The sequence below is a fragment of the Vicugna pacos genome, chromosome 35 (assembly GCF_048564905.1).
Source record: "Vicugna pacos chromosome 35, VicPac4, whole genome shotgun sequence".
Taxonomy (NCBI): Eukaryota; Metazoa; Chordata; class Mammalia; order Artiodactyla; family Camelidae; genus Vicugna; species Vicugna pacos.
Window position 1 is genome coordinate 21,301,134 of NC_133021.1, and position 27,293 is coordinate 21,328,426.

Here is a 27,293-nt window from a genome sequence, read left to right on the forward strand (position 1 = left end):
TAATGGATGTGTAAACACATTAAGTGGTACTTCCACCGTGGCTCTGTTTCTTTAAGAGACCTTGGTTGTTAAGTTGGAAGATCATTGAACCATATGAGGGTCAATAAAAGAATAAAAAGTCACTGGTTAGTGATTCGAGTACAAGGAACTTAATCCCAGCTCTGTATCTGTGTGTCCATATGCTGCTCACTGTCAGAGGGGAACCATTTGATCCCCAGGCACACACCCTTCCCCAGGATGGCTTCTGGAAAACTAGTCAAGTTCGTGGTTTTTGAGCTGCTTGAGTTTGCTGCCTTTTCCATCCCCACGCTCGTGATGATGGAACAGTTTGCCTCTGCTGATCAAAACACAAGGGATACACGGGACAGAACACATTATTGGCTGATTGTTTCCTGTTCGATTGCTTATGTAGCCTTAATGACTATCTTGATATGGATTCCCGTGAAAGTTCTCTTGTTCAAGAAACGTCATCTTTACCAAAAAGTCATAGGATGGTAAGTAGATTTCTTAGAGAACTCCACGGATGCTTTCAAAGAGATTTTCTCATGTCCTCTCTGTAAGGATGTGAGCGCAGCACAAATGTACATAATGTGAGGTGAATTCGGAGTAATACACCATTTCTATAAATGCATTCATATTATGGTATCTTCCATATTTTTAATAGGGTCACTTTTACTGACTGATAATCACAAATTACATGTGTTCATAAGAGGTAGCATGAATCAATGATATCCTGAGTAGTAACTGCTGTAATAATTCCTCTGTATACTAAATTGCACAAAGTTATCACAGTTTATCTGCAGAAATCACAATTGCAAGATTATAATACAGAATTTTTCTTTTATGTAAAACTGAAAGCAATGTCTATGTTAAAATGTTTACATTGCATTATTTTGTAGCTCTGTGTCCTGTGACCATTAACCAATTGAGATTTTTAAGAAAACTGGTTCCTTTCTTAGATTTAAAAAAATAACCCTTTGCTATGTTGGTAAATTCTGTTAACCTGGTTGGGGGGAGGGTAAGTACTTCAATAATAATACAGAAATATTTTACATAAATCAAGATTTAATATGGATTGAACTAACAGTTTAGCTAATGACTGTACTGATCCATGTAAAGGTATTGAGAATAAATGACTCTTATCCTAATATATTTTTCCTTTTAAATCTTCAGATCTGGTTCTTATTGTCTGGGATTTCTTTGGTTTTCTTTGATGAGTTAAATTTTTCTTTCATACTGCTCTTTAAAGTTGAATAGCATAGAGCACCTGTGAAAAATGAGGAGCCGGGAATTTTAACCCAAGTCAGGGCAGAAATGTAAAAATGATAGATATAGCAATATAGCGAGAAATACTGTTGGAGGGTGCAGCCGGGGGAGGCTGAAGTGTGGCATTCAGGAAGTGCTCTTAGGTCCTGCTACCGGATGTGGCTCCCCAGCCTGGCCTGGGGACTTTCAGTTCCCTGAGGGCCCAGCTCCTGTGGGGTTTCTGGAAATGACCATCTGGTTGGCACTGCTTTCATTACTGGGGTTTATGGGTTTTCCAATTCTTGACCCAAAGCCTCAGGATCAGCTCAGGGTTGGGACTGGAGCTGAGTGAGCCCTTCATCCCTCACACCTACTAGGAGTTGCTTGGACTGTCCAAGACTCCTGGCCAGGCTGAAGAGTTTTGAGAAACTGGGGAAACGGTCCACATGACTACAGGAGTAAACCAAGGGGAGGCTGGCCATACCAGCCCAGGAAGGTGCTTTTTCATCATTTTTTATATTGGCTCGTATCCCTAGGACCATAGGTCTGAATATCATTCAGGCAGTAAACCTTCCCATATCACTCATTGTTAACCGTGTATTATTATTAAGCTACAATTGTCCCTTTATTGATCCCTGATTACGTGCTATAAAATTTATATATGAGTTTCATTTAACTCCATACCACCTGGTGAAGTATGTATTTTCTATGAGTTTATCATTATTATTACCAAGAGGAAACTGATGATTAGAGAGGTTAAGAAACTTACCTGGTCAGCTGACCAGTGAGTGAAAGGGCTGTACTTTGGACCTAGGCCTATCTGATTCCATAATTGGTACTTGTAACCCTACCCTAAACTGCTTCTGTGAAGGACGAGCAATCTCCAGGAGCAGTTGAAAGTACAGAAGAGAGTAGTTTTTCACTTCTCCTCCCTGCTGTGTGTGTTATTTGTCTGTTTGTTTGTTTTGTTTTGGTTCATCTGGCCCAGCTGCTCTTCTTTTGCTAAGGTATCTTGGGCTGTCACAACAAATGCATCTTTCAGTGATTTCTTTTGGGAGATAGTCTTCCAATCAATCTTTTGTTTCTGTTTGTGGGTGTGGCCAGCCATGAGCGCTCTGAATAGTTTTAGATAGATAACAGGTTATCTGTAATTTCAGTGAGACTGTGAAACTGTTCCCTTATGGCCTCATTCATCAACTCTATCATATTGTTATCTCTCACTGGTCTAGAAAAGAAGAAGTTGTTCCTGGGTGCTATTCTGGGAGCTTTATGCATTCTGTGCTGTTAAACTTTATGCCAACCCAGTGAGGTATGTGCTAGTGTTCTCATTTTATAGATAAAGAAATAGAACTTGAAGAATGATTAACTTTGTGAAGTGATAAAGCTTGTAAGCAGTGGAGCTGGGATTTGTGAGCCCAGGGGTGTCTGATTCTGTGCCATTTCTTCTATTTTGTTTACCTTTTCCTTTATTCTTTCTAATTTTGAATACTATGTGTGTTTCAAGAAAAATGCAACTCCTACCGTGTCAATAGGATGCATTTTCCCCAAAGATGTCTATTTGAATATGATACATGATCCCCAAAGTTGTGAATAGGATATTTTAATGTATGTGGTATATGTCCTATAACCTGATTGCTAGATGGAGATGATGCAAAAGTAATTGCTACTATAAAAAGTAGGGGTTGAAAGTATGAATTATTTTTGAAGAATACTTGGGTATATTTCATAGACGCTTAGCACTCACAGATGAACTGTTGATAAGCCCATCTGAGAACCTCTCTGTACGTCCACACTGGCACCATGGGCCCTAGGGGGCTGATATTCGAGAACCAGTGAAGTGTGTGCCCTGGCAGGACAGCTGAGAGGTGCAGGCCTGAGTTCAAATCCCTCCTTCGACACTGACTGTGACACCATGTATGAGTTATTTAAATTCTTTGAAATTTAGTTTTCTCATGAGCAAAACAGGGACAACCTAGGTTCTTCATGGACTGTTTTAAGAAGCTGTATAAGATTATGCATATAAAGTTCCAAGCACAGTGCCAGGCAGAGTGAGGACTCAGTGGGTATCAGTGTTATTACTTCAGGCTGAATTTAGTATTTCCATTGAAAATGTGATCTGGTTTAATCCCCAGAGTGACTCTGAGAAGTAGTAGAAATGATGATAAAAATGATAAAACTGAAAAAATTATATGAGTGATACTCCATGCATCCAGAGAATGCTGTAGGTCTCTTTTATCCTTTGAGAATAATGAGGGTGAGTAAAGTGATCTCACGGATATCTTGCAAAGCATTTTGCAAAAATGCATAGTGGTTTTATGTTTCATTTTCTCACTTGACCTGCCCACCAGGGTTGTGAAGTTGACCGAGTGCACATAATTCCCATTTTATAAGGGAGGAAACAGTGTCAGAGAGCTTAAGACACACACACTAAATCAACATTAGAGTCTGAACTTTAATCCAGTGCTCTTTCCTGTGCTCTTGCTGAACACTTCCTCATTCTTTCAGAATGATTGTTCCTTTATGGGGATGCCTGTCATAATTTATAATAGCCTAGGGAAATGGTTTGAGGAATGAAGGAAAGCTATTTATATCCACATTATATGGTATATCCCAGTAAATAAGAGGAATCCTTGCCTGGGATACCACTGAGCCTCAAATCCAGCCTGAAACTGGGGCAGATTTCCACGGGGAGGGTACCTTGGGGAAGAATCATCCTGGAGGACTTGTGGGGATCCCCAGACTGCTGTGGGAGCTAGGGTTATTGTTCAGGGATTCGCTCATCTTTCAGAGAATAATTACTTTAGATCATGACATGTCGGGAATCGTGGGCAGTGCCAAGTTAGAAAGACTCCCACATTTTGGAACATTTTTACCTTGTTTAAATGCTTAACATATTCCTCAAGGTTTGCTGTTGATTTGTTTTAGGGGGCAGTAGTAGCAGTAGCAGGGACAGCAGCTGCATCAGCAGCAGTAGTAGTAGTAATAGTAATAGTAATAATGGTGGTGGTGGTAGTAACAGTGGTAGCAGTAATCATGGTAGTAGTAGTAGTAGTAATAGTAGTGGTAGTAGTAATAGTAATGGTGGTAGTAGTAGTAACAGTGGCAGCAGCAGTGGCAGCAGTAATAGCAGTAATATAGTTGTCATCATAGTAAAATAAGAGCAAATATTTATTGAATGATGACTATATACCAAGAATAGTTGTAAACACACTGCCTGTATTATTTTAGTTAATTCTCTGACCTTTATGGATACGAACACTTACAATGTCCATTTTACAAATGAGGAAATTGGGGCCCAGAGGTTCAAAGACCACACACAGCGGGTGAGTAGTGGAGCAAAGACCAACCCCAGGGTGTCCAGGGTCTGAGCACCTTCCTGTTCCACAGCAGCACACACAAGTGATGGGTTAACCTGAGAAGACAGAGCTCGCTCTTCCCAGCACCTCTGAGAAGGTCGTGGCTGAGTTACCGTGAAGTCAACTTTGGTGCTTAACAGTTACTTCTTCCCAGAGCACTGCCATTTCTCTCAGCGTGTCTGTGATCTCCGGAAACACTCAGAAGATACCAGTTTCTCGTACTTGACCTCAGGCTTTCTCTTCTTGTCCCACCATCTCTAGTCAATCAGCATGAGTGTACTCACTTTTGCTTTCTTCTCCCAGCATATGCAGTAAGTCACCAGATTCCATTAGTTCCTCCTCTTTCATCTCTATTTCATCAGCACCTTGTACTCCATGGCTGTTTTCCTCGCCAAGGTAGGCACTCATTTCCAGGGCCACCATACGCTTGAGTGTCTCGCATGGTTCCTCAACTTCTCACCTGTTCAGATCTGATGTCAGATCACTTGTTCTGACAGCTGTTGGTCAAGGAAGCATGAAGAGTATTTGATGAACAGGCTGGGACTCAGGCAACCTTCACAAGCTTATGTCCTTGACTTTTGCTTCTTCTGTCTCCCTCATTCCCTCCCTGTCCTTGCTGACAGAGTAATAATGTTCTTGAAAGAAGTTGTCTGCATGCCAGTTCCACCTGTAGAAATCTATTCTTCCCCTTGCTTGTAGAATTCAGTGTTGACATTATACCACAGAATCCTCGAGCTGGAAGGCACCTTAGAGTTCACCTATGACATTGTTTCTCACAATACAGATAGTCTACTTCTGATTTTAAAGGGAATTCATGACTTCCTGAGTCTCTAATTGTGAGAATAGGCTTCCTTATCTCCTATATTCAAGTAAAATCTGCCCCCATGTAGCTTCCTTTCTGTCTTCTTTGTAGACTTCATCTTATCTGCCCGCCTTTATATGCCAGTGAATTTGGCCATGACCAGAATCTTTACCTATCACTCCTTGATTTCCCCTTTTTATTGCTTTTCAAGCACTCTCTTCGGCTCTTGTAATATAAACTGTCACTTATATGATGATGACTCCCAAAGTTGTTTCTCCAGGAATGACTTCTTCACTGAACTCACTGTATCTGTATTAAAGCTTTTTGAATATTTGAAGATAGCTGCACTGCTCTGCCATCTCAGCCACATGGCATCCCAGTCTGTTAAGTCTTCTCTTTTCCAGTGTCCATCAGCTATTCTTTATTTTTCTAATGGAGGTGTTGAACCCAGGACCTTGTGCATGCCAAGCATGAACTCTACCACTGAGCTATACCAACCCTCCTCCATCAATTATTCTTGTCCTATGATTTCTGGACCTTTTACTCTTTTGGACAGCTCCTTGGAGGCTGGCTGGCTTATTAATATCTGAGTACAGTCTCACTGATAGCACAAACCTTCAATTTATTGCAAAGTGCAGTGAAACAAGGTCTGCCTATATATTGGTTTTAGCCAAACTTTCTAATAAATTTCAGTCTTCCAAATCCTGATTGTGTCATTCAAAATGCTACATGTCCCACTTGATTTTGTGTCATCTGACTTCCTCATCTCCCAAGAGTTACTAAATGTGTTAAATGGCAGTTTCACTAGAAATCCTCCAGGTTGAAGTAATCTAGTAGGTCACCGAGTTTTTTCGAACAGCAATGAATTTCCTCCCAGTTTCCATTTCTCATTCACTCAGTTCCTCTTTTAGGACACATTTATTGAGTACCACATGCAGACATCAGGTATACCAGTCACCATATCCTAGGACTTAACCTGGCATTGCGACCATCCACTGTCTGACTTTATTTACTTTTCCAAACTACCTCCTTACACAGAGTCTTCATTCCCACCAGCATTGTTCCCAGGCTACTGTGGGGGAAGACCTGCCTATTTTGTCTTCCTTTTCAGGAAGCTTGTGGTCTACTGTGGAGACTGCACAGTTATGCGTGAAAAAACTTAGAAAGTAGTATTAAACAATATACCTTGAATCAGTAAATATTATATGACCCATCACAAGTTCTTCATTAGCCCAGAGAAGAGAGTCATTAAAACTTAGTATTGACAATAGGATCTTATGGTAGCTCACACACACAAAAATGTGACAGTGAATATATGTATGTTCATGTATAACTGAAAAATTGTGCTCTACACTGGAATTTGACACAACATTGTAAAAAGATTATAAATCAATAAAAAATGTTAAAAAATTTAATGCCTACACAGTGAAAGAAATCAGTCTAAAAATGCTAAAAAAAAAAAAAAACAAACAAACAACTTAGTACTGACAGTAGGGAAGGTACCCTTTTGGATTCATCCTCCTTCCTTCCTTATCCCACCCCATCCGCTCACATACTCAGCAGGTGTTCCATACACGGGGTGTGCGGACTCGGGTTTCCTAAGAGGGCACTGTGCTTTGGAGTAGTCAGAGAAAGTCTCACAAGGACAGCTGGATTTGAGCTGAGCTTGAAAAGATGGGAGTGGGAAGACGGTCCATAGGGGGTGAGGACTATGAGTAATGATTTGATGTTAAGAACAACTATGAATTCTTTAAGGGGCGGGAGAAGACCAACTTGCTGAGAAACGAGGGAGTAGAGAGAGCTCAGCTGGGCAGTGTTGCAGAGCAGGTCAAAGTGTGAGTTTTGGAATTAGAAAGACCTGGGCTAGAACTCATCTTTCACCTTCTGTCTGTAGGACCTGTGGGGCAAATCAATGAAAACTTCCTCATGAGTTGCTCCATCTGTAAAATAGGATGATCCCCGACTCAGCCAGCACTGTTGTGGGGTTCGTGTAATGTGTGTGAAATGGTTTCCCACAGTGCTTGGCACAGAGTATACACTCACTAGGGCTAGTGCAGGAAGTGGGAGCGTTATTATTGGAGAGTTAAGACCAGACTGTGGGGAGCCTTGAAAAGTAGGCAAGGGTTCTTCAAATTTGCCTTCCTTATAAGGACACCAGTCATGTTACATTAGGGTCCACCCTGATTTCATATTAACTTATTACCTCAGTAAATATCCAATTTCCAGGTATAGTCACATTCTGAGGTACTGAGTGTTGGGATGTCAACATGTCTCTTTCAAGGAACATAACTGAACCCAAAACAGTCAGCTTTCTGCCCCTGAACCCAAATTCATATTCTTCCCATATGCAAGATAGATTCACTCCATCCCAGCATCTCCAAAACTTTTGATCATTCCAGCATCAACCTTAAGTCCAATATCTCTCCTAACATGACTAACTCAGAGCCGCCAAACTCATCATCTAAACCATCCACATCAGTTATAGGTAATGGTTGGGATATAGTTCATCTTGGGGCAAAATTCCTCCCCACCTGTATACCTGTAAAACCAGGCAACAAGTTACTTGCTTCCAGAATAGAATGGTGGGACTGGCATAGGATAGATATTCCCATTCCAAAGTGGAGAAATTGGAAGGAAGAAAGAAGTCATGGGTCCCAGGCAAATCCAAGACCTGGCAGGACAAATTTCATTAAATGTTAAGGCTTGAGAATAAACCTCTGTGCCTGAACACTCTGTTCTCTGGGGTCATCAGGGTGGGGGCTCCATCCAGTTGGCCAAGGGAAGCAGCCCCACCCTCTAGATCTGAGAAGGGAGACCCTGGTGGCCGTGGCAGCTTCTCTTCATCTGAAGCACCATCAAGTCATTCTTCCCTTTCCTTGAAGGATAGTACATATTAGCAGCCAGATAGCTTCTATTAGCCTATTTCCTGCCTGTTGTATCCCGGAAGTCTTCCTTCGCTTCGTCCCATCCCCCTTCAGTGCAAGCTGTCAGTATTTATGCTGAGGTGGTTGAATGGATTCACAAGCCACACCCTTAGAGTTCTCTCCAGAACATGCTCTCTCATTTTTTCTGCTTTTTTTTTCTTTTTCTGCAGAATAGGCTGAGAATTTTTCTGAATCTTCAAGTTCTGGCCCCTTTTTGCTTAACAGTTCCCTCTTCAGTGTGTCTCTTGCCTTTTACTGTAGTCAGCAAGGAGAAACCAGGCAGAGCCTTTGACATTTTGCTTAGAAATCTCCTCAGCGAAGCATCTAAGTTCATTGCTTACAAGTTCTACTTTCTACCCAACAAAACACCTTTCAGCCAAGTTTGCTTCCACTTATAAAAAGGATCACCTTTCCTCCAGTTTCCAATAACATGGTCTTCATTTCTGCCTGAGACATCACCAGAAGCACTTTTAACATTCATATTTCTACCAACTTTCTGTTCATAACAATATTTGTATCTTCTAGGGTGATAGAGATTTTTTAAAAATTCAATTTATTAATTTTTTTTGTTCTCATTTTGGGGGGAAGTAATTAGGCTTGTTTATTTATTTTATTAAAATATTTATTTATTATTGTATTATTTAAATTTTTTAAAATTTTGGCAGGATGGTGGGGGGGTAATTAGGCTTATTTATTTTTGGAAGAGGAGGTACTGGGGATTGAACTCAGAACCTCATGCATACTAAGCATGGACTCTACCACTGAGCTATACCCTCCCCCCTTATTTATTTTAATGGAGGTACTGGGGATTGAACCGAGGACCTTGTACATGCTAAGCATGTGCTCTATCACTAAGCTATACCCTCCCCCCAATAGTTGTTTTTTCTTTTAACTCTTTCCTAGCTCTCCTCTTTTCCTTCTGAGGAACCAGACTCTCCTTTAACTTCCATTTTCTGCTAATAGTCTCTTCTGAGCGACCCAGCCTTTTTCTATTGTGTATCTTTGGACTCTTCCAGACTCTTTCCATTACCCAATTCCAGAACCACTTCCACATTTTTTGGTATTTGTTACAGCAGTATCTCACTTCCCTATAGCAAAATCTGTTCATTTGCTAAGACTGACATAACAGAGGACTTCTGAGTGGGTGGTTTAAACAACAGAAGTGTACTGTCTACCCATTCTGGAAGCTAGAAGTTCGAGATTAAGTTGTTGGCAGGTTTGGTTTCTTCTGAGGGCTGTGAGGCTGTGAGGGGTTCCAGGCCTCCCTCCTAGCCTCTGATGGTTTGCTGGCAATCTTTGGCAATGCTTGGCTTATAAATGCATCACCCTGATTTCTGCCTTCATCTTCACATGACATCTTCCTTTGTGTCTTCACGTAGTCTTCCTTCTGTACATACCTGTCTCCAAATTTTCCTTTTTTATAAGGACACTGGTCTTATTGGGGCAGGACCTGCCCTAATGACCTCATTATAAACTTACAATTTCTGTAAAAACCCCATTTCCAAAAAAGGTAACATTCTGAGATCCAGGGGTTGGGACTTTACCGTATCTTTTTGGGAGGACACAGTTCAACCCATAACACTCTTAACAAGTTATGAACATGTGTTAGCCGTAAATCAAGATTTTCAAATACAGATTAGCAGTATTTCTGACTAAATAAAACATAGATTTGTATTGGCGTTCACTTATTAACTATCCCACTCATTCATTTAGTATTTATTGAATTCTTGCTATGTGTGCTGTGTGTTGGCATTCTCCAGCATTATGGGGTTCTTGAACTTGGATGAGAAACAAGTTACATCTCTATTTTCACTAACCTCTAATTGAAAGTAGCATTTCTTTCTGTTATGAACGTTGCTAAAAACCACAGTTGTAGAGCAGGATCTGTAACTTTATTACGTAGATTTTTTTCATATCACATTACAACTGTTGCAGATACTTCAGGATATGGTTTGTGATCTTCACTATCTTGAAATTATGAGCGACTAAAGTTTCCACTCGATCTTGAGTACTCCAAAGAAAATAAGAAAACAATGTGTTCTTAGATAGGTGTATATATTACCATATCAAAATGTTACAAGGACATGGATAACTGTATTTCAACATAATATTGCTTTGTTTTGTAAGTCTGTGTCTATTATGCATTTAAAAATTTGTATTCTGAGAGGCGTTCATAGGATTTACCAGATTCTCAGGAAGTTAACTGTACAAAAAAGGTTGGAAACACTGTTGTAAACGCTAGAGATAAAGTAGTAAACAACTCAGATAAGGTGCCTGCTCCTTGGAACTTATCTTGGTTATAGGCAAAGAGTGTGACAAACAAATAAATAAGAAAAGAAATAATCGGCAGAATTTCAGGTAGTCATAAGGCTGCAAAAAACCACCCATATGTATATATACACATATATGACAAAGGGAGCCAGACATGGAAATTCTAGGAGTAGAGACTCCCGGGCAAAGAGGAATAACCAGTGTAAGACTTGAAGGTGGGGCGAGCTTGGTGTGGTCCCTGAATAACCAGAGGGTCGCATGGCTGGGGCTAAGTAGGCGTCAGGGAAGAGGCAGAAGAAAGTGAAGAGAGTAGGAGAAATAAGAAAAACCACATCATTTAGAACATGTAGGTGATGGCCATAGGTTTCAATTTTATTCTAATTACATGACTCATCCATTGGAGATTTTGTGTGTGTGTTCAAGTAGTTGATTTATTTTATTTTTTTAAATATATATTTTTGTTGAAGTATAGACGATTTACAATGTTGTGTCAATTTCTGTTGTACAGCACAATGCTTCTGTCATACAGGAACATACATATATTCGTTTCATATTCTCTTTCACCATAAGTTACTACAAGATATTGAATACAGTTCCTGTGCTATACAGTATAAACTTGTTTACCTATCATTGAAGATTTTTTAAAATCTCTAAAATACACACATAATGTATTTTGTGGTAAAATATACGTAGAATTTGCTGTCTTATCCATTTTTAAGTGCACAGAGCATTGGCCTTTTGTACATTCACATGGGTGTGGTACCATCGCCACCATCCACCCACAGAACCCTCTTCATCGTGCAAACCTGAGAGTCTGTACGCATTGAACAATAACTCCCCTACTCCAGTCCTCCCAGCATTTCACTTTAGGGAGAAAATATCACTAGGCAAGAAGAGGCACTAACAGGAAACCGGTTACGAAATACTGCAGATGAGAGATGCTTGTGAATGAACCAGGGTGTTATCAGAGGATAATTTGAAATGTATGTTGGCAGTCAATCAGACAAGATTTCAGGATGATTGGAACAGGTATGGAGAAGAACGTGGGTTCTTTGCCAGGCATGTTAATTCTGAGTGCCAATTAGACACCCAAGTGGAGGTGCCATGTAGACAGTTGGGTGTACATGTCCAGAGCTCAAGATGGAGGCTAGTATGCATATATTATAATATATTTGGGAGTCATGGGCAAGTGGTTGGTATTTAAAGCCATGGGAGTGGCTGAGATAATTGAGGGAGATAATACAAAGAAGAAGTGCAGGAATAACCCCTGCGGGCACTCATCTTTTAGAGATCAAGTGGGAAGAGGACGCTATGAATACCCTAGCCAGTCTCAGAGAGCTGAGCGCTGTGGGAACCTCAATCCCATTTAAAATTTCATCATACCTCTGGTCTTAGCAGGTCGTACTGGGTCTGGCTATGACAGAGTGGCTATCCCACCCCCATCTAGTATCTATCCCTAGAACATCTAAGATGGGGCTGGGATGGAGGGAGACGTGGCTGGAACAAGGAGAAATTCTAAGTCACATTTGAAAGACTCCAACACTTTTTGTACTTAAACACATACAATCCTATAAATGTAATTAGTTTAATATGTATTTAAGGAAAGAGGAGGTAAATAATTCATTATAGAAAAACTGAGTACATTTTATCTTTGCATACATTAATGATGCTAAATACACATTTTAATTCTCTCATGAAATAGAATATTACTTAGAATGTTGCATATTATATCGCAATAACTATTTGATTCCTTGATCATGCAAGGCTTAAGAAGTGGTCCAAAAAACATTTTGAAAAGTTATATGATCTTTTTGTATATTTGATTTTTTAAAAACATTGGTTCAAGTAAAAAACAATCCGGTATTTTCACTTTAAGTCAACTTTAAGTACCCAATACTGTGTCGTCTCTGAGTGTATTTTTTGAGAAATCAATTTTACAACTTAGGGTCTGGTGTCACTTGAGAAAGTCATGCTGTTCGTTTTTTGCAGTTTGTCACCAGAGCCTGAATTCTTGGGCAGGATTCTGGTGAATGAATTATGGAATTATTGTGTCATTTTCCCTGCACTGTGATGCTCTTAGCAGTCGGCAGTTTGCTCATTGACTAGAAATCTCTCACACCTTTTTTTCTAGAAAAGCATCCTGGTTTGTGTGTGTGTGTTCCCCTTTGCCACACTCAAACATTTGGGAAATGGAAATGGGGAAGCAGTCGCTTCTTAGAAAAACTATAGATGAATGAAACAGGAACTGCAAAATTGGCAACATGTTAACAGGAACTGTTGATCTTGTACATTACTGCTTTTGCTTATTTTTTCTCCTTTGCTAGGAGACCTGTTATGGTGATGTGTGTAGTACTCACCACACTTCCCAGCTTCAGCTTTTCCATAGCAGTGACTGAGGTATGGAATTTTAATTTCTTCTGCTGCAAGATTTTGAGATTTTACAATGTCCTTTGTTATTAAAACTTTTTAGAGAGGTGTGCCCAACAAGTTTCTTAAAGTTTATTTTCTCTCGTCTTCTTCCATGTTGCAATATATATATTTAAAGTGCTAAGATCATTGTTACCTCTGTGATTGTGAAGGAAGGTCTAGCAGCCAATTAAAAAAAAAAACTGCTGCTGTGTTTGGGTAAGTGAGAAAGGAATGTTATTTGCAAATAATAAAAAAGCAAGGAATTTGAGAGTAGATCCACATTTGTTTCTTCTGACCTGATGTTTTTCATGAGTGTCCTCAGTTCTAAATGGAATAAAACAGTATCCAAAGGAACAACCACTCTCATGCTAAGACCTTTGGTAATATGTCCATTGACAAATAATTTGTACATGATATTTATTTAACAATAAGTTTAAATTTACGTTTAAACTAAATGCAGCTTCAAAGGGACCCTGATGGATAGTTGGATAGGCACCGGCAGTTCAGGAATATTGGAGGCAGAACTTGCAGGCTGTGAGAACTTTATTACCTGAGAAGTTCAAAGCTGAATGCCCTGCTAATCCTATTAATTTGCAAGGTGCTGTGAAAGATATCATTTTAATTAATTAATTAAATTTTCATTTACATGTTGAGTAGGTAGTCATTAAGTGCATGTTACATCCCAAGCACAGTGTTAGGTACAGAGGGTAGAGCCCTCAAAAAATTTTGACAGAGTCTCTGGCCTTCGGTAATTATTTGTTGACAGTAGAGAGAAAAATAAACAGGCAGTTAGAATCAGTATGAACAGTGCTGTGAGAACGATGAGTGCTGGGTGATCTACCATTAGAAATTACATGACCATTAGAAGATGTCCTAAATGCAGCATTAGGACCGTCGATGAAAGCACAAAGTAATCTCGGAAGGACACACAGATGTATGTTGCATCAAACTGCAGCACATGAGTATTTTAATCTGGATTTATCATTTTCTCCTCCTTCCTCCCCAAAGACCTTGTAAAGCACTTGGAAGGTCCCCAAGAGCTTCAAAACTTCAGTTTACAAACGTTCAAGGAACACCACTCTCATAGATGATAGTCTGTTGTTTGAGTCCCCTTTTTGGGGTTCGTTCCCGTTATGTCCCACCCACAGATACATGTTTTTCTTTCCTTTTTTTTCTTATTTAATTTTTCATTGAAGCATAATGCATGAACAGAAAGTTCACACAGCATAAATATGCAATGTTAATGGGATACCATAAAGCAAACCCCTGTGGAAATACCACTCAGGTCAAAAAATGAAACTTTGCCAGTTCTTTCAAAGCCACCTCCATACTCCATACACTCCCTCCTCCCCAAAGGTAGCTTCTACCTTAACTTCTAATATCACGATTAGTTTATCTGTTTTTGAAAGCTTTATAAAGGGAAATCAAATTATCTACTACCTATCTGTCTGTCTGTCTGTCTATCTATCCATCCATCTAATATGTGTCTCTCTCTTTGTATTCAGAAGTATGGGTCACTCATGTTTTGTGTATAGCTGTAGTTCATTTTTTTCATCCCTGTAGAGTATTTCATTATATGAATATATCACAATTTATTCATTAATTCTATTCTTGATGGCCATTTTAGTGTCCAGTTTTGGCTATTATAAATAATGCTGCTATGAACATCCTTGAATGTGTCTCTTGGTGCCCATGTGTAAGCATCTGAGTAGGTTAAATGTGCAGGAGTAGAACTGATGGATCATAAGATATATTCAACTGCTCAGTTGTAGCAGACACTGCCAATTTTCCAAAGAGATGATGCTAATTTAGCCTCCCACTAGCAGAGAATGAGCAATCACATTGCTCCCTACCCTCACCAGCACTTAATTTGTAAGTCTTTTCATTTTAAACATTCAGGTGAGTATATTCTTGAATTTCAATGTCATTTTCAATTGCATTTCCCCAGTAAGTGATGAGATTTAGCATGTTTTTCATCTTGCTCATTTTTTTCCATCATGTGTTGCTTATCTTTTAAAAATGGATTTGAAAAAATTATTTGTATATTCAGATTTCAAGACCTTTGTTGATTATATATAGTGCAAATATCTTCTCATTCTGTGACTTCATGCTGTTAATGATATCTTTTTCTGATGAAGAGTTCTTAATTTTAAAATAGTCCAGTGTATCAATTTCTTTCCTTTATAGATATTGCTTTTGGTAACTTATTTGAGAAGATTTTGTCATATTGTGAATCTGAAACTTGAAGTCCTGAAGATAATCTCCTGTATTATATTTTGGAGGCTATATCGTTTTGTCATTCTCTTTTAGATTCATAATCCATTTGGAACTAATTTTTGTGTATGTTGCTCAGTAGGGAACCAAGGTTTTTTTTTTTCCAAATATCTAATGAACTAAACACCATTTATTAAAAAGTATGTCCTTGTGACATTTCTCTGCAGTGCTACTTTTGTTATAAATCAGATGTGTGTGTACATGGTCTATTCTGAGCTTTCTGTTCTGTTCCATTGTCTACTTTTCTATTCCTATGCCAACACCACACTGTATTAATTCTTGTAGCTTTATAATAGCTCTTTTTAATCCAGAAGAGAAAACCTTTATATCTTCTTTTTTTTTTCTTCTAGAATGTCTTGCCCTTTGTATTTCCATATAAATTTTAGAATCAGCTTGCCATTTTCCACAAAAAATGTTGGAATTTTCACTGATGTATCAAATGGCATCATTTTTTTAAAAAACTTACTTTCTCTTTGTTGTTGCTATGTAGAAGTAATTTATTCATTTTGAGGAGAATGTCTCCATATACAATCATATAGTCTATACATAATGATATTTTGTTTTTATTTCCTTCCAATACTTATACTGCTTATTTTTTTCTCTTGCCTTATTACACTGGCTAAGACCTCTAGGACAATGTCAAACAGAAATGGTCATAATGTAGCCTTTGTCTTCTCCCTGATCTCAGAGGGAAAACTCTTAACATATTGCCATTAACATGATGTTTGCCATAGGCTTTTTTGTAGATACCTTAAACAGATGAAGGAAGTGATCCGAAACGTAGCTTGGTTTACCCAGCTCTCTCTTCTTGGAAGACCCAGCACTCTAGTATTTGTCCCCCTGGCTCTTTGAGCTAGGACTCTCAAAGGTTCTGTTTAGCAGCAGGGTTGGGAAAGGTTCGCCGTTCCAGTATTCCAGGAACCTACTGTTATATTTTCACATTTTGCCAAGTTCTATCTTTAACTGAAAGCTCTTCCATTGATAAGAATCCTTATTACATCTTTAGAAATGATTCAAAACCTTGTGGGGCTGAACACCTAAAAGGCTGAAAACCAGGCCTCTAGTCTTATAGTAAATGTATTTATAATTAATTTAACACCACTTTCAGACACCTCAAAGAATTTTGAACAAAGAAAGCACAAAAATTTAATGCTTCTAAATGGTCTTCTGAAAACAGGTTCAGAAGAATGTTAATGGTTCTGCCGTGTTGCCTGATATGTTACCTGACCTGCCAGTCTCTCTGGTTCTGACTTGCTTGATCATGGTTGATATTATTGAAAAACTCAGGACATATCCTCTTAGAGGGCAGCTAAAGAGTAAGTATTCTTTTAAATAGAACTATTTTTAAAAGCTTGACATACGTTTCTGCTGCTCTATTTTCTGTTGACACGTTTAATGATATTTTTTAAGAGCTAACATTACAGGTGGAAGATTACAAATGAAGATATCTAAATATAATTATCTTTAAACCTACTTTGGTAGCTATACAGTTATTCTTATTTCCTTGTTACATTTTGATAGTCCTGATAAATGAATAAAGTTACCAAACTTCATACCAAATTATTTGTGTTTAACAAGAAAATTACGTAAGTAAATTTTTATAAATTTGTATTTTTAGAACTCTCTTAAAACCTTAAGTTTAGACAAATAAATAGTTTATTTTTGGATACCTTAGCTAACAGGAATTAGTATGACTACTGAAGATATGTACTAGAGATTTATGTGTTTTTAATTGTGGATTGTCAAAAAGCTAAAGATCACACTGATAAAACCAAGATATGCCACATTCCTCCAAAGGGAACAGTTGTAACTAAATATAGGTTGGCCTTTTAAAAAAGCTATTTTGCTCACTTAATGTTTTGTCTGGTCAGTCATAAATCCCCTCAACTTGCATTTAATTTTGTGTGATGGTATCTCTGTTTACTTTACAATATTTGTGTAATGTGGTTATTGTATGACCAAGACTTTGCGCTTGAAATGGCTGGGTTTTGTCTAATTATTTGCTGATGGGCTGGGTGGGGTAAACTGAGCGAGTCATAGGGCTGACTACTACAGACAGGAGGGGAAATGCCAGAGAATCATTTATCGTGAATCACAACCCCTCCAGTCACTCTTGCTCCTCAGATTAAAACACAAAACTGAGTTAGAGGCCACCAGGAAATCTGTGACCCTGAGCTTTATATTTTGTACTTTGTCCTTGGGTGGGGGATGATAGGCTCTTATGTTGAACATAACACAGTTGACATGATAAGATGGCAGCCAGTAAATCTGTTAGGGAAAAGTTACTCCCAAGGGACACCTGCCCTCCACAGCCAAGGGTATCCATCTTAAACTGAGGAAGCTTGAGAATTACCAAGCCCTACGCTACTTCTCTAGGCTCCTTAACAACACAAGACTATTTTGAAATTGGACTGCTTTTAATTAGCCTGTATTTTCCATGTTAATGTGAACTTTCTCAGTTTTTAGTGAAAATTTCCTTTCACTAGAAAAAATTACACACATATATTTTTGGGAATAAGTTATTGGCATTTAGTGATCAATTGGATTTTAAAAAGGTAGATTGCCTTGTATTTAGAAGTCATGATGATGAGAGAATCAAAATAAGAGAACCCCAAGGAAGAAGTCAGTCTTGGGTAGAAGACCCTAGAGCATCTTGTACAACTGCTGCTTCTTAGTTAAAGAGCCTCCTTCTCAAACTCTTTTCTGCTCAAACTTAGGAGAGTTAATGTCTGGTTTACTAACTCCACCATTTAATAAAAGTCAGACAGCAAAAAGCTAGCATTCATTCAAAATACCTTTGTAAATATTAATTATACATCTATTTGATTTTTATGCAAACTTTGAACTCAGATAGTCTCCTATACTCATTTTAACAGTCATACTAATAAAATCAATTGTGTGAATTGTGAATGCAGGGAATGTAAATTTATTCTCTGGAACATAAATTAATACATAAATTCAAAAACATAAATTACAATACATAAATCTGAACATAAGCAAGTATGCTGTAAATATGGTTCCAGTGCATGTGCTGTCTCAGAATCAAAGCAGCAGGATAGGGGTGGGTGACAAACGAAGTGTAGAATAATTTGACTCCCTGTAGAAAATGTTGGGAAAGAAAATATATTCTGTTCTTTGCTCTGTCCGGATAGTTTGAGATGCATACAATACTTGTCAACTTGTAGCAGCTTTGACCTTTTTCTAGATGAAACTAAGATCATCTATCATGTTTGGATTTGTGGACACTCTTAACATTTCTTAATCACCTTAATTCCAAGCTACCAAAGTTTGATCTTTGAGTAGCTTTTCTCTTTCTAAATTTTAAAATAAAAGTTCTGCATTTGACATATGCTCATGCTTAAAGCAGTCTTCGCTAGTTCAATGCATCCTTTCTGCTAACCTATTACCAGTTGCAATACCTCAGTATCAGGCAATTAACATGCCGTAACATCTAAGTGTGTCATTTCACGTAGACTGGGGCTCACTTGGGGATATTTTCTGGTACATAGATCTCTGAGGCATAGCAATCTCACCGAAGTACCTAGTACCTAATAATGTCAAGCCCCAGTCATGGGAACAAATAATAATACAAAATGTAGCCTGAGTGTCCCCAGCTCTTACTAGTGTGTGGGTGCACATGAGCACACCTTAATGTTTCCAAATGAATTCTGCTAGCTCAATACCAAGCTGTTAGTGCCTGGACTTCCATCTCTCTCCCTCTCCCATATGGTTCCCTCTCACATTTTGCAACCAGACCCAACGTGGGTCTCCTGTGCTCTCATTTGTTGGTCCAGAATGTTGAACATCCTGCTGCCCCTGCTTTCCACCCAGTCATCGTTCTCATGTACAGACAACTTGGTGGCTCTTTTCCCTCCACTTCGCTAGACTCTCTGCTCCACACACCCTTGCTACTACTGCCTCTTGCCTCTGGGATATTGCCTGATGCTCTGCTGGTGATTTTGACTGATTACCTTTCCTCTACCATTGGAATATTGACTTCACTCCACCGAGTTCTCTTTAACTAGAAGAGGTTCCAAACAGAGTCATGGAATAGCTATTTTCATTTGGAAACACAAGCCTTTTATCCCTAGGATGTATGTGTACTAACAGACTGGCTGCGCTTTAATGCTTATATTAATGGCCATTCTCCTCCACTGGAAACCACCATTTCCTCTCCTACTACTAGATTTTGTGGCTGATTCTGGTAGAGCCAGACTCCTCCTTCTTTGGAAGTAGCTTTTTTCCCATAGAGTCTCCTAGTGTCTCCTTACGTTAGCCTTCCCTATATTGTCTGAACCCCAAACCATGGTCCTGACCCCCCCACCGAGATTTCTTAATTCCCGTGTAAGCCAGTGACTGCAAACAGACACACAGTGGGAGTCCATGGTTAGGGAGTTAAGTTTTCACTCCTACCTTCAGGATTCATTTGAACAGTGTGAGCCCAGCTCAAGCACCATGTTACAAAGCAGTGTAGCAGGGTGTCATGGTTAAAGTGCTCTGGGACCACAGGTGAAGGAAAACTTCGTTTTACCTAAGGCATTGAAGGTCAGAAAAGACTGAAGGAAATATCTGGAATTTGTAGGAGTTTGTAGGCAAAGATCATGAAGACACTTGCTCCACAGAAGGAAGGTTGGGTCTCAAGAAACTCAGGTGTATGTGTTTGGGAGGTAAATATAACTTTGGTTGGATTTCTCGCACTGAGTGGGCAAACCTGTTGCTGGAATAGAAGTTGCCCTCTTAAGACCAACAACTGTTGGCTTTTCAAACAGTCAATTTGGAAACCTCCAGAGATGCTTCAAGAACCACTCTAACAACTTCTGGTTGCAGGGAGGGCAGGAAGGGGAGCTGAATTGGGGTCTCTGGACGCCCCAATTCCTACTTCAACCAGAACAACACAATTCTTGTTTGCTTAGGGTATTTTTCAGTACGATTTCATTTGAAAAAATAGTTCTTCTGCTAAATGTCTGAAAAATCAGTCTAGGACCTCATTTAGAGTCCTGGCTCTACCTACCTATCTATCCAGGGTGGTGCTATAACTCAGGCAGCCAGTTCTCAACACCTCCAGCCATTGGTTCCCTAGGAGTCATGGCACTGCAACACCTAGAGGAAGTGTTCCCTCATCCAAGGTCTTGCGACAGCCGTTGCTCTGGGGCATGATGCAATCCAGTCCAATCCGATTCAACTGAGCCGCCAGAGCAGGACTATCCCAGGCCCAACACATCCCCAAATCAGACAACATTTCCAACATTCCATTTTGAATTTTTTTAATGTTTAATATTTTCTTTTTTTTTTCAAAATAATCCATATTTATTTCACAAGGTTATCAAATAGACATAAACAAAAAAGAAGAAAATGGAAATCAACCATAATCCTACACATTGGAGGTTTATAACTGATAGCATCTTGATGGGCCTTCTTAAGAAAACCTATTTTGTGACTTTTTAATTTTTCTTCCTTAGCAATGTATGGTGGGTTATCATTCTTGTTAAAATATGGTGGGTGTTCATCTTGTTATTGCAGCTACTGCATCATTTTTATTGGTTGAATAATATTCCATAGCATTCGTGAGCCATGACTTACTAACTCACCTCCTGTTGTTGAGTGACTAGATGTTTTCAGCCTAGTTTTTAGCCACGATTGTTACGACTTGTTCAGAAGTGAAAAGGGTTGAGAAGGTAAAGGCAAGGCTGTGGTTAAAACAAGTAAGGTGATGCGTGGGTGAGTCGGGCAGGGGAGAGGAGCCATGGTTAAGCCCACAGTGCGAGTGTGCCCTGTTTCCGGGGACCCTGTGCCGTGTATTCCGCAGCCTCTCGGCGAGGCGACTAGCCGAGCACAGGCTGGGGACACAGAGAGTTAACTGCCGCTGGACGACGGCCGGATGATACCAGGACGATGAACACAGTGTCCTCAGAAGACCCCGAGCGTCTGCGCATGCCCAGACTCCTGGGCGACAAGGCTTGCCGCAGACACGGACTATTATGGACTGGCTGCGCACGCAGACAAACGTGGAGGGGGCCATCGGGGGGTGTACAAACCCGGCGACAGGAGGTCTTGGCTACATTGGGGATCGCTGCGTAGTCAGACATGACTTGCTAGCAGTGAGATCAACAGGCTATTTGCGTGGAAAACGTCATAGCTCTTCAGAGGAGGCGGTTTCCACTGTCACATCAGTAAGAGGTGCCAGGTATGATGTTGGCAGCGTAGGATTTTCAAATAGATCTCTCAGTGGCCCTAGTCCAGTTCCTTCTGTGTAGTCTCTTTAAGACCCGGAAACTTAGGCCAAATGCTGCAGGGACTTCGGCTGCACACATGATGAATTTCTTTAGGTGAAATGCCTCCGTGTGCAATTTCTGGCTCAAAGGATATGCCAGATTTTAACGCCTGGCATCTATAATTTTTTTTAATGAAGTTCTCCGAGCAGTTCTGATGGCCACCCTGGTTGAGAGCTTTTGATTATAGGAAGGGTTAGAAACTGAGACAAATAGCAAGTTAAAAGCCAAGAGATCAAATCCAAATTCCCAAAGGAACCTCCTTTCCAGATTTCCTTGAAATGGAATCTGTTGCTCCGTAACCCAATAGAACGTGAGAGATGTCACAGAAGGTAAAAGGAAGAAAGAAAGAAAGAGAGAAAGAAAGAAAGAGAGAAAGAAAGAAAGAAAGAAGGAAAGACCGCTTTTCTCTGAGTAAAAGGAATGGCATTTTGACTTCCCCTTTGCTTCTTTTTAAGAAAAAGAAATAGCTTAAACAATCGGAGCCCAGCGTGTGAGCTGGGTTTCTATAATGCGTTTTGCAATGTGTTTAGAGAGTGCGTATGAGGAACACTGCGTTCAGGCCATGCCAAGAAGGGGGAGCATTTCCTTTCATAACCCTCCCTTTGCTGCTTAGAAGAAGGAAGTTTCAGGAAAGTGTGTTAGTTCTAGGAGTTTTTTTTCCCTGCTCAAGAAATGAGTAGCCGTTAACTGGACTCGGGATGAGAGAAGGGTAGAATTTCTGATTTATACCTTCTAACGAAGCACCAGCTGTCAGGATTAGGTCAGTGTAGATGGGGGCCAGAAACGATACTGCAGTCATCCCTGCGCCAAATGACATGGGATATCAGGTGCTCTCAGAACTCAAGCTGGGATTTCCTTTGATTAGAGCAACTTTACAGGATTTTAACAATTGGACATTTACTCATCAATGTTTTCTGAGGGAGGAAATAACATTTATGTATAGTTTTAGTATGTAAAGTGAGATTCTTAAGAACAGCAAGATGTTTTTCAAAACAAGTATTTCAGGGAGACATAAGGATAAGGGAACATAAAGAATCGGCATGTATTAGTCTATAATACCAACAAAAGTTGGAATTTAAAGCCCCAGTTGGAAGTTCAAGGTGTAGGTCATGGTTCTCTGCATCTAGATTTCCTTGTGTAGGACTGAAAAGAGTGACATAGGTTGCTGAGCCGATGGGCAGACACCCTGGGTCATTTTTTGTTTAAATTGTGTGTTTATTACTAGTGGGGCCCTACGCATGGGGACACCCATGTGCTCAGACTCTGCATTCACAGGCTATTTTAGGAGCCCAAGTCCCCCTCTTTCTGACAGGATGAGTGTTCCAAAGGCTGCTTCCTATGAACTCACAAGCGCTTTCTTCTTGGAATCGCACATCGGCACTTTTGTTCCCCTGCCTGGTGACTCCTGCCATGACCGCCACCACTGCTGGTGTTGGAGTCACAGTCTGCCCTCTCCCGTCTCCGCCTCCATGCCCGCAGAGCTCTGGGGGCTGTGTGAATGCCACTGGGTCTTCCCTTACCATGGAGCTAGGCAGGTCCCCAGGCTGCGCTGCCAGGAGCCCCAGCTGTCCTCTGGGGCTTGTTAGCATGAGCGGTCCCGTGGTCTTCCTTAAAGGGCTCTCTCTCCAGGACCCAGGGCAGAAGGCAGTGTGCGTGGTACATTCTGTGCAGGGTTCCTAAGTCCTTCCTGTTGACTTGGAGGGTGATGGAGGAGGTTTGAGGGGATCGGGCTGGGGAAGGGGGGCTATTTTTCACTCAGTTTGGATGCTTTGGCTGACTTGCCTTAGTGCAGCTTTTTCCTCCAGGATACCCATGTCTCCCTCATGGTCATAGACTCCAGAACAAGAATTCCTCCCATCTTTGATGCAGCCAGTCTTTCTGGAGGATCTGTTCTATACCAGGCACTCTGCTAGGTGCTGGGGATACAATGGTGGGTGAGAGCAGGCAGAGTCCCCTTTGCATGGAGCTCACAGTCTAGCAGGCATAATAGTACGTGTTTCAACTATACCAACAAATACGTATACTTAAATCTGAGGTAAGTCCTCCAAAGACAGTGAATCAGGTGCATGCTCAATGCATCCATTTTTGTCACCCAGATTGGGCTCATGCTGAGGTTCCTAACTGTGGTCTGTATCCAAGCACTTCCTGGTAGAGGCATTTCAAACCACATTAATATCTAGAATTATTTATTATTTATTATATATGAAAGCATATTAAACATTATATGCTTATTACATTGTTAACATAATGAAATTATTGATTATTATAGTGCATATAATATGCCTAATATAATACATTGATATTAAAAATAGAAAAATAATTTTTCTATTTATATATTATAAATTAAATTACTCTCTCTGACCTAAACACATATTAAAGGGGAGAAGGGTCAGAAGTTCCCATATGAAAAGCTGAAGATTAGAAAATTTAGGAAGTTGGAATATTTTTAAATCGACAGATTTACCAGTTTTTAGCTATTTTTGTCCAGTGTTAGGTGAATCTATAAAGTAATGGTAGAGAAGATGGCCTTTAAAGTGTGGAGCCATTCAGCTGTGTCCTCAGACAAAAGAATTCTCTTAAAATTTCACATTGCCTAAAGTTCAGAAACGATGCATTTATTTCTGGTCAGGTTTATGCAATGCCCAGCAAGGAACTGCAACTGAATTTGAGGGCTTCTGAATTTACTGAGTAACAATACAATGCCTATTTTTAGATTTTTGTTGTTGTTGACTTATAGTCAGTTGCAGCGCATCAGCTTCTGGTGTACAGCTGTGAATGCATGCCCCCCAGGTCTTGCAGAACTGATGAGGTGTTGAATTATTTGTCTTGAATGCATTAATGTTATTAATTATTATTATTTGTTGAAAACTTTCATAGAATTTTGAGCACAGAGAGAAGTATACTAGGCAGTGTTTAAACAACTGTCTCTCCTGGGGGAGGGGAAATCCCTGATTTGTGCATTTGCCAGTTTTTTCTGGTGTGAATACTCTCACCATGGCCAGTTTCAAGATAACGAGGTGGTATGGCTGAATTGATCACGGGATTGAGAAGAGGTACACATGACAGGCTGTCGTTGGCTGGTGCAAGCTGTCTCTGCCTGCACAGGGTCCACCCCTGCAGCAGCATTTTTCTTTGTGACATGAACAGACAAATCTAAGAATTAATGAATTAGGTTCTGTAGTGTGACACTATTTCTCCCACTTTTTGACCTGCCTCCATATATGAGATTCTGGATAACTATCACCGAAGTTTAACAAAATGTAATCACTCTTAACTGTTTGTTTACTGCATTCTATTTTCTATTCTATTCTATTCTAATTCATTTAAAACGATAGATACTTTAGAGGTTGCTACTTTTTATTTACTTAGCACACATATGGCTGTTGTGTTGGGTCAGGCACTATTTTAAATGCTTTACCAAGATTGACTCATTCTTTCTTCATAACCATGCTGGGAGGGAGGTGCTAGATTTCATCATTTACTATTTGGCAATGATGTTACTTGTCTCCCCAGCCTCAGACTTGCTCCTCAAAGGAAGACCTGCTAGTCGGTGGAGAGGGTCAAGACAACAGTGTTTGCAATTTGTGTTTTAAACATTTAAAAATATTAAAATGTTTATTTTAGATTTAAAATACACATATAAAGTAGGTGTATATTTTATTATGTTTTTATTCTCTAAAAGTGTTATGACTAAAAGTGCTTTGTGTACTTAATATTTTTTTCAAAAAGTTTTCAAAAGGCACTGACTTCTTCTTTTCCGAATTTTTTTTCTTTTCTCAGAAAATTATGTCTAAATCATTAGCGTTTTGCTTTCTCAAGACCATTTCTCTCTCAGGGAAAAATTTTGATCTTGGGGATTGTTAACTAAGACTAGTCATACTTTTTCTAGATGAGTCTTTTTTTTTTCAGTGGAAGTGCTGGGGATTGAACCCAGGACCTTGATGCATACTAAGCATACGCTCTACCACTGAGCTATACCCTCCCCTCTGAATGAGTCTTCAATTGGATCTTTGGGGTGCTGTGAACTGAGTTACAATCTCATTTCACATCAGCTTCCTTGACAGCCTCAAGAGCCTCTTTGCTGAATCTCCATGTCCTCTCTGGCTCCCCTGCCTTCCACTGTCCTCATCTTCAGTGGCTTTCCTTGAACTTAGAATAAAGCCCCAAACCCTTATTAAGGCCCATAAGACTCGGCATCGCCTGGCTGTGCCATAGACCATGTGATCTAGTGATGAAGGGTTTGAGGTTCATGTTCTGGTCCCTCTCCTTGCTAGCTGTGTGACCTTGGAAACAATTCTTATTCTCCCTCTGCCTCAGTTTATTCACCTTTAAAATGGGAAAATAATAGTATCTCCATCATTGAGATTCATTGTTTTATTGAAGTATAGTGATTTATAATATTGTGCTAGTTTCAGGTGTACAGTAAGGATTCAGCTATATATATATATTTTAGATTATTTTCCGTTATAGATTATTCCAGGATATTGAATATAATTCCCTGTTGTTATGCAGTAGATCCTTATTGCTTGTCTATTTTATGCATAGTAGTTGGCATCTATTAATCTCATACTCTGAATTTGTCCTCCCCACCCCTCTTTCCCCTTTGGTAAGCACATCACAGAGTTTTTCTAAGGATTAAGAGATTTGATGGATAGATAGGGCTTAGATCAATACCTGGTATAAAGGAAGCCTTTAATAAATACTGGCTCTTCTCTCCTTCCCTCTCTGCCTCCCCAGCGCCTCACCACACTCTCTTTCCTTCAGTTCACAGGGTCTTTACACATGCTCTTCCCACCACCTGGAAAGTTCCTTTCTCCATTCTTCACCTAATTCATTCCTGTTTATTCTTTAGGTCTCTGCTTAATGGTCACTTCTCAGATGATCCATCCTTGACTCCCAGTCTCATGCAGACCCCCCGTGATGCTCTCTTGGCACAGAACTTACCTTCCTTTTAAAGTCTTGCCACAGTTTATTCTTCTGTATTTCACGAGGCGATCCCGGGAAACAAAGTGGGAAAGGCGGGGGCATTACCTGCTGCTCTGTTCTCAATGACCAGCCTGAGCTTGCAGCAGCACTCCACAGTTTGTCTGCTCACAGCAGGCAGCCTGGGTTTCCAAGTGGCCTAGCCCTTCACCATCATGAGCAGTTGGAAGCTGCTGTTTGGAGAGGTGATTTGGAAGTCTCTCCCCCCATAGCGGGACTGTCCAGCATGTTCCTGCTGTGGGCACGTGACTCCAGCCCCACTCATTCCTCAAAAGAGCCTGCCTTTGCCCCTAAGCTGAGTTTTGCCTTTGCCAGGTTGCCTTTAAACAGTGCCGTTTTTGAACGAATAAAATTACAATGTCGATTTCATTAAAAAGGGCATTTTTTAGTATCAGCTTCCATCCTGCCTTGTCTTTAGGTACCTTTTTTGTGATTCCTTGCCCTCTTTTCTCTCTCTTTTTATTTAAATAACTTTGATTGCTTTCTTTTTTTCTCTGCAAGAGGAACACACGCTCACTCTTGAAAATTCTTCATTACTGATTTGTTAAGTTGTGCTTATGTTTTCCCCTGTAAGTGAAATAAAACTTTAAGGGAACAAGTTAGAGATAGAAATCCATTACTAGTAAGAAATAATAAAGTAAAAAAGGTGTGTGTATATGTCCATGAATGACTGAAAAATTGTGCTGAACACTGGAATTTGACACAACACTGTAAAATGATTATGAATCAATAAAAAATGTAAAAAAAAAAAGGTGTG

General features: G+C 39.8%; 1 protein-coding gene across 2 annotated transcripts in view; it reads left to right on the top strand.

Annotated features, from left to right (window-relative positions):
* The first annotated feature begins 237 nt into the window (after nt 1–237).
* Nucleotides 238–27,293, top strand: part of TMEM236 (transmembrane protein 236) — a 31,344-nt gene continuing 4,288 nt past the window's right edge. Inside the window, exons 1-3 of one of the 2 annotated variants that reach the window (XM_006216775.3) lie at nt 238–494; nt 12,923–12,995; nt 16,459–16,597. In XM_006216775.3, coding sequence (XP_006216837.1) covers nt 238–494; nt 12,923–12,995; nt 16,459–16,597 — 469 coding nt within the window. Of the gene's footprint in view, nt 495–12,922; nt 12,996–16,458; nt 16,598–21,321; nt 21,466–27,293 lie in introns of those variants that run through there. The other variant, XR_004193208.2, reaches the window with a different exon arrangement.